The 8,090-nt window shown below is 48.8% G+C and overlaps 1 protein-coding gene across 1 annotated transcript; it reads right to left on the minus strand.

Moving 5' to 3' along the window:
- Positions 1-1,716: 1,716 nt before the first annotated feature.
- Positions 1,717-3,807, minus strand: LOC149305978 (uncharacterized). The gene is made up of 2 exons (XM_089540954.1): positions 2,695-3,807; positions 1,717-2,523 (listed from the first exon to the last, which is right to left on the minus strand). The coding sequence occupies exons 1-2, from the start codon at positions 3,388-3,390 to the stop codon at positions 1,819-1,821; spliced, it is 1,401 nt and encodes a 466-aa protein (XP_089397080.1). The 5' UTR covers positions 3,391-3,807; the 3' UTR covers positions 1,717-1,818.
- Between the last annotated feature and the right edge of the window lie 4,283 nt (positions 3,808-8,090).

Genomic DNA, 8,090 nt, shown 5'->3' on the forward strand with positions numbered 1-8,090 from the left:
AGCACTCCTGCCTAGCTTTAGACTGCACAGTTGCGCCTAAGCTATCACATTCACACACACAGCCACACTGCCGCAGTTGCGCATAATGAACCACACAAGTTTTTTTAAAAAATAAAGTTTTTTATTAACAATAACAATAAAAAAGATTTCTATATACAATATGTACAAAGGGAAGGGGGAGGGTGAAGGGGGTGGTGGTGAAGGGGGGATGGCAGAGAGGGCAGGGGAGGGAAGCTGCTTCAGGGAGGGGGAGGAGGCGGTGGGGCGGGCAGCCGGCGGAGGAGTTCCTGCAGGGTCTCTTCGATGGAGGAGACTCTCTCCGCCAGCTTGTCCACCTTCTCCTCTAAGGCAGCGAACCTCCTCTCCGTCCGGTTCTCTGTGGGGGAAAAATAAAGAGGATGGTTAGGGTCAGCCTGTGGAGCCCATCACCCACTCCCACGCGCAGGGTTTCTGGGTGCCCCCTCTCCCTTCCCTGGGTTCACCTCCACACTTACCTTGCTGCCGGGCTTGGAGGACCCGATCCAGGGTCCTGGCATCCAGGGCCAGGTCCCCTGGCTCCCCTGGCAGGCGGCGGCTCGGGCCAGGCTCCTCAGCGGCGGCGACAGCAGCGAGGACTTCAAGCCCTGCAAAAGAGGAAGAAAAGGCCCAAGTTACCATGCTGGCATGGCAGACGAGGGCACAAGTGTCGTGGGGGCTGCAGTCAGGCAACCCCCACCCCTCACCCTAGGGACCTACCTGCCGCCAGAGGAGCCTGCTCTGGCTGCGGAGGGGCCACAGCAGCTGGTCCTGGCTGTGGCCCACCCTCGGGGACATCCTCGTCCCCCGAGGATGGTGGAGAGGGCGACCTGGCACGGTGCCCTCCCTCCCTCCGCCTCCGCCTCGGCCGCACGCCTGCAGAAGGGAAGAGGAGGGATGGCATTGGCACCATGCATGAAGGAGAGGAGGGCAAGGGAAGGGTCAAGGAGGGTAGGACAGGGCATGGCAAGAGCTCTGACTTACCTGGAGGACGGCGATCTTCCGGTCTGGGCCGATCTCCCCTGATCCACAGGTCCTTCAGCCGCGAGAAGAATGGTGGCCGCCTGTCAACCGGGGGCTCCTCTCCGAAATCCTCAAGGGTTTCAAAGAACGCTGCCTTGAGAGTCTTAAACTTAACTCTGCATTGGTGCAGCGTTCTTTGAAACCCTTGGTTTCGGAGGGAACGAGAGGCCTCGAGAAAATGCCCCCGGTTGGGCTTGTTGGTGCTGGCCATCACCCTTCTCGCAGCTGCCTGTGGCATCAGGGAGTCCAGGAGGATCCCGACCTCCTCATCCGTCCAGTAGGCGATTCGGACCGGGACCCTCCTGCGTGGCGCTGCCATCTTGATCGCCGTCCTGGGGTCTTTCACAGTTGCGCACGGGTATATATGGGCACCTGTGGCTCAGGGCCGTTAGGCCAAGGTGGTCCTAGGCCAATGAAAGCTCTCAGAGGAGCAGTTTGAATCTCTCCCCCAATAGATGCCCTCTGGGTGCCCTATTGATACATTCAAATGGGCCATTAGGAAAGCTTGAATTTGAGGGGGATTGATACATTGTCATAGGGGCAATTGGCAGTTGGAGCTGATGTATCTTTTTGACCTAGGAAAGCAGGCGCCAGTAGACCTTTTGTGTGTGTGTGTTTGTGTGTGTCCCCCTCAGGCACGTGGCAAAACATGCCCACAGCACAGATCAGGAATGATAGGCAGACTCAAACTGTGGATAATGGGATACATTTATTCATGTGCTTATGCTATTACAGAACAATGCACTCTGATATCACAGATGATGGCACAGGACCCATGCTTCAGATTCTCCTTGTCAGAAAAAAATCTGCCAGGGCATTCCTCACAGTCTCCCCTGCTTTCTTCTTCTGTTTCTCTTGAGCCTCTGTGATTGGTGCCAGGGTGGGCAGCACAAAACGGCGCCTATATCGCATGCCCTCATCCAGGACCCTGCCCTTGGTCTCACAGATGTTGTGCAGAATGACGCATGATACCAGGATGGGCACCACGTTCTCCTCTGCCACCAGGAGTGGGGCAGTGAGACAGCGCCATCTCGCCTTCAATCTGCCAAACGCTCTCTCCACGGCCCCCCTCACGCGATTCAACTTCTTGTTGAAGAGCTTCTGTCTGGGAGTGCGGGGGGTCTTGAAGGGTGTCATGAGCCACTTCCGAATGGGGTAGGCACAGTCAGCCAGTATGAGGGGCCCGATCTGCTGGCCTCTGATGTTGATGCTGGGGTTCCCTTGCACATAGATGCCAGCCTCCATGGCCTCGTAGATGAGAGAATTCCGTGCCACCCTGGCATCGTGGGCTGACCCATGCCATCCGAGCTCCACGTCCACGAACCTTCCTGTGTGGTCACATGTCCCTTGCAGGATGACAGAATAGGAGCCCCTTCTGTTGACATAGGCATTCCTCAGCCCCAAGGGTGGTATGATCAGGCAGTGGCACCCGTCCATGAGGCCAACCACTTGTGGGAAGCCACGCCGACCAAAGGCATCCATAATCTGTGGGGGAAAGAAAGGGAGAGAAACAGAGGAATTGAGATGACAACTCTTTTACACATGCGCAACTGCACCATAGCAAGAACAGCAAATGTACAGTGAGGGGGTGACACTTGACCCAGAATATCACAGAGCTGCCAAAGATGAAAGGGAAGGTGGTCTGGCTGTCCCTACCTCACGTGCGTTCCCCAGGTACACGGTCCGTGACAGCAGCAGCTTCTCCATGGCCAGGGCAAACTCCACCACGATCTCCCCCACGGTGGAAACGCCAGTCCCAAACAGCGCCCCCGTCACAATGTAGCTGGACTTGTGTGCCAGTGAAAAGACACCAATGGCCACTCTCTTCTCCACCGGGATGGCTTTCCTCATCACTGTGTCTGCCTTCTCCAGTTCTGGACGCAGGATGCCCACTAACCTGTGGAAGAGGGCACGGGGCATCCGGAAGAAATGCCTCCATTGCTCATCAGACCATATGGTTGTCACAAAGTTGTCCCACAAGTCTCGGGATGCAGGGACCGTCCAGCATCGGCGGAGGCGTGCCACTCTGGCCAGGGCCATGGCACCGCCAACAGTAGCCAGATGAAGTGCTATGGCAGCCACTGCCGTGCGCTGTTCTGTGCCATCATCATCATCACTACTGCTGTCATCCATGTCTAAAGCTGTTATGGTGGTGGATGATGGGACCTCCATTGCAGCGGCAATGGAGGCGCAGGGGCCGGAGGGGCCAGAGAGAGCGGAGGGGCCGGAGGGGGCGGAGGGGGCAGAGGAGGCGGAGGAGGCTGAGAAGACGGCGGTGGCACCGGCGACAGCTGTGACTGTGGATTGCAGCTTCAGGAAGACCACAGGGAACAAAGGAGAGGAGGCATCCATGATGCCAGTGGTGGCACTCGCAATGCGCAAGCGGGCAAGGATGCCAACACCAGCTGATCACCAGCTGGCAGGAGGCCACCTTTGTTCTTGGGCAGGGCGGGGAAAAAAGTTTAAAGGGGCCTGGCGCTTTAAATGTGCACATGCGCATTCCGCAGCCGGCAAAAGGGAAATTTGCCGGCTGCTGGCAGACTGCCGCAGCTGCGCACTTCTCATGCGGCAAAAGAAAAAAAAAAGCCGCGGTTTGAGCCGCCCGTGCGGAAGCTGCCCCTTTCTTTGCGGCGTCCTCCGAGGCGGCGGTATAGAAGCTACGGGTCCGAAACGGACCCAGGTGAGGCGTCTTCACTGCCCCCCGTGTGGAAGCCCCAACACCTGAAGCACGTCCCCGGGGCGGGCCGTCTGGAAGCTCCGCATTGAGCTAAATACACCTCCATTGAATTTGAGACTAACAGGGATCTAATGCCTGCATTATATTCTCTTATTTTTTTATACGAGCCCAAATGTTCACCGTACAGGTACAACAGCTCCAGTACTGCAAGGATCTCTGTTCAATGTGTTGCATGCTCTCTTCTTCCCCGCAGCATCCCTGCTAAGTGCATTCTATACCCTTCAAATCTCCCAGTTTGGCAGGGAAGTCCCAATTAATAATCTGTTGTCCCACAGGGTGCAAAATACTCTGTGTCAGTTAACACAGTGGGGAGAGAGGACAGGAGTGGCAAAAACTTACTGTTCCCGGTTTTGTTGTTAGCTGCTTCAAGTTGGCTTTGACTCATGGCAATGTGTGAATGAGACATCTCCATGTTTCCCCATTCTCAGGTCCTACAGATTCAGGCGCATGATCTCCCCGATTGAGTCTACCCTTCTGGCGTACATGGTCCTTCTTTCTTTCTACTGCCTCCCACCTTTCCTAGCATGATTGGCTTTTCTCCTGAGTCATGCCTTCTCATGATGTGGCTGAAGTATGACAGTCTCAGTTTAGTAATCTTGGCTTCCAGGGAGAGTTTGGACTTGATCTTCAAGGACTCATTTGTTTGGCTGTCCAAGGTATCCTTAGCACTCTTCTGCAGCACCACATCTCAGATAAGTTGATCTTCTTCCTATCTGCTTTCTTCACTACCCAGCTCTCACATCCATACATGGTGATGGAGAATACGGATGTATATTTTTAGACTTTAGGATTTTGTCTAGTCTTTCATGGCTGGCTTGCCACCATTTTAACTGTCATGGCTCATTGCTATGGGATTCTGGGAATTGTAGTTCCCAGACTCTGCAACCCTCTTGTACCTCAACCTGCCTGATTTCTTTAATTCTGGGTTGGTAGCTGCCACAACAAAATACAATACCCAGAATTCCGTAACATTGAGACGTGGCACTTAAAGTGGTGTCAAACTGAATTATTTCTGTAGTGTGGATGCAGCCTTTTTAAAAATAATATCTAAGCTTTCACACTTCTCAAAAATGGTAGTTGCTCCCTAGTAAAATGATAGTTACTCTCTAGTAAGTTACTGAGTCATGCAAGTGGTTTGATAGGTGGTGGAAGCTGGTAGAATTTGAAGGGTCTCCTCTCATACTCAAAAGCAGAAGATGGTGCCAAGTCCATTATGCATATCCTGGTTTTCATATGTTAAATATTGGAGCATATTAAATTCAGTCGTTAGACCCTTCTACAGAAAACCCATTTAACCAACTGCTGTTGGAGGTTAACATTTACATCCAGAGGTCACCAGGTATGATATAGTCGATCATTTTATAGTGTTGTTACATATGTACCAGATGTCTGCAATCGTCTATGGCTAATAGCAATATCTTTCCCACCCACCCTCTGGCAGTGAATTAAAGTTGAAGATGCTCTAACTATAGCAATGCTACGAGCATCAGTTTTTTCTTGTTATTTAAGCAAAGCTATGTGTAGCCTTTCAGACTGGGAACCATGCCTAATATATAGGCCATCTGAAATTCCCATAATAGGTCTCTTAATGTGTAAAACCTGTAAGTTGGCCGGAACTATATGGTCTTCCTGAAGAATGATCACCTATGATTTGAAATATGACAAGAGGCCAACTATTCTCCCTAAATGAATGCCCCCAAGGAAAATGTTACCAATACTGGATCAGCTTTAAGCATTTTGTTCCCCTTCCTTCTACACTTCTGTGGTTTTACATAGCCAAGAATTTCCTTTTTAAAGCATAATTACAGGAACAAAACTAGCTATTTGGGTCAAGAAGTGTCAGGAAGGAACAATAATGATGCGTAGGTGTAACATCCTCTCAATGACACAGGAGTGAATAAGTGAATCTTGGTGTGAGGCTTTTTAAAAAATACTCCTTGGCTTTAAAACATTCTCCCTTCCTCCTCACATCTGTTCTTTGATTTTGTGTGGCTGTTTTATTTCAGTTTGTTGTGAAGTTGTTCTCTAGCGTCTTCCAAAAAACTGACAAATGGCCCCTGCTTTGTATTCTTTATGTTTATATCCCATCCTTTCAATGGAATGTACTTGTACTTGAGATGTGTAACTGGTAGCTCTCTGGATCTTTCTGGACATCATTCTTCATGACTAGTTACAATGGTTAGTTTTAACGGTTGCCGTCAAGGAGATCCCATTGGCTACCTCACCAGGGTAAGCAGTGCCAATCCATAAAATGGGATCTATTATTGCTTGGAGGCACTTTAAGCTGCTCTTCTGCAGTTCTCCATAGCCTGGAGGATGCCTATCTCTTGCCCTGGTCCTCCTGTCTAGCAGATGGAAACAGTCATCTCAATCTAGTTCATTTATAACACTGAAAGGATCATAGGTCAAGGCAATAAGCAGCATATATCTAAAGTGGCCATAGGTATTTTGAATGATACCTTCCTAAACTTTGAGTTTAGCAACAAGCATGGTATGTCTGTAGGAAACAAAGAAGTGATGCAGATTAGACAGCAGCAATTTTCTTCATTGTTGGGATGAACAGATGGTGGGAAATTTGCAGCAAGTTGGGTTTTATTGCAAAATATGGCCTTGCTTTGAAGCCCTGACACCTGGTCTGCACCCCACTGTGAGAAAAACATCCAGGCATTACACTAATGGACTGAACAATAGTCAAAAAGAGAACATCGTTCATTCACAGGGAAGTGGGGGAACTCGATTTTCCCAGCTTCCCGCTGTCACTCTATTTACTGTAGTCTGTCGGTGCCTAAGCGGGGAATCACTTGAGGCGATACATTAAGACTTGAAAGGAACAATATATTTTACAATTAGGTTAGCAATGGTGTTGCCTCCATGATGATAATTACAAATCAATTATGTTATTTTTTTTAAAAAATGATAAACTCCTGCAGTGTTTGATTCAATGAATTTTTCATCTGTGCTATGGAGACTCTAAAAGGCTAAGGTTTAGGGGTATACTTAGCAAGAATATTTAACCCCTAAGCAATTCTTCTGTAAAAAAAACAAATTAAGGTGAGCTAGAGAGCTTATTGTTTGGACAAAAATAAAAAGTATAGGAACTAAAAACTATGGGATGGTTAATATCATACTTAAATAAAATACTGTCCCCTTGATGTCAAAGGGAGAGATTAACGCAGGAATCGCATTCAACAAGACCATGGTATGATTACATTGGAATAAGATCAACAGAAAAGAAGAAGAAGAAAAGATTAACCAATGCATCCCTCCTACTTTGCAGGTATCAGCAGAAGCCAATATTGCATTTCATTTAACTGCTCCTTTTCTCATGGTTCTTTGATCTAGTGGGACTTGCAAATAGCTATCAGATCATGTCCTTACAAGTTTTTTTCTTAACCATACAGTTACTCTGCTTCATTTACTGCAATCTACTCATCCAGAGTAGTACAGTTAGTACAGGAAGACTTTAGGAGTATATTTATTTATTTGTAGACTTCCATTCTCCCAGTACAGGATCCAGTGCATGTATACAGAACCCTCGACTGGAACCAAAGATGGCTTCCCTCTTGAAACAAATAGTTGTCTTGGTGTGCTGGTGCATATATACATTCTTTTTCATCACCACAGCAGAGAGGGCAAAGGCGGCACATCCCACCCTTGATACTTGTTTTAGGGTGTCCCAAGGCTCTATGTTTATAAAACATGCACCTTAATTTCATCTGTGAGATTAACATCGCATCTAGTTGGGTCCAAAATTGAGGTAACAAGTCTGCATTTGTTCTGAATGGTCAAACACTGGCAGCTATTATTGAGCATTTGGTCTCCTGGAGGAGGGACCAATCTTATATTTCAGATTTATATTTGAGGAGAGAGATGCTTAACCTCTGCAGTCCCATCCGCATCCCCTGATTAAGGAGCTTATCACTGGGCTATTAAAACCAGATTACCTCTATCCTGTTTAAAGCTTAATTTGGGAGGCATCCTGATCTTATCAGAAGGGTTTTTGCTGCTGAATTTGCTACCCAAATACAGCCTGGGTCCATCCGCGTTTTCAGGAACGCTCTGCTGGCTATTTTCTTAAGTCAGAAAACTCTAGGATCCAAAAAGAGCCGCATGGTGGAGCACTCCTGGAAGTGGGGATAGACCCAGGCTGTATTCGGGCGACAAATTTGGTGGCAAAAACCTTCTGATAAGATCAGGATGCCGCCCGAATTAAGTTTTAAACCAGATAGCGGTAAGCTGGTTTTAATAGCCAAGCAACAAGCTCCATAATCACTCACAGCCCGTTCCAGAGAAATTGCGTCCTGCATATCCCAGA

Source organism: Sceloporus occidentalis, unplaced genomic scaffold (genome assembly GCF_023333645.1).
Source record: "Sceloporus occidentalis isolate IW3139 unplaced genomic scaffold, rSceOcc1.0.p SCAF_10, whole genome shotgun sequence".
Classification (NCBI taxonomy): domain Eukaryota; kingdom Metazoa; phylum Chordata; class Lepidosauria; order Squamata; family Phrynosomatidae; genus Sceloporus; species Sceloporus occidentalis.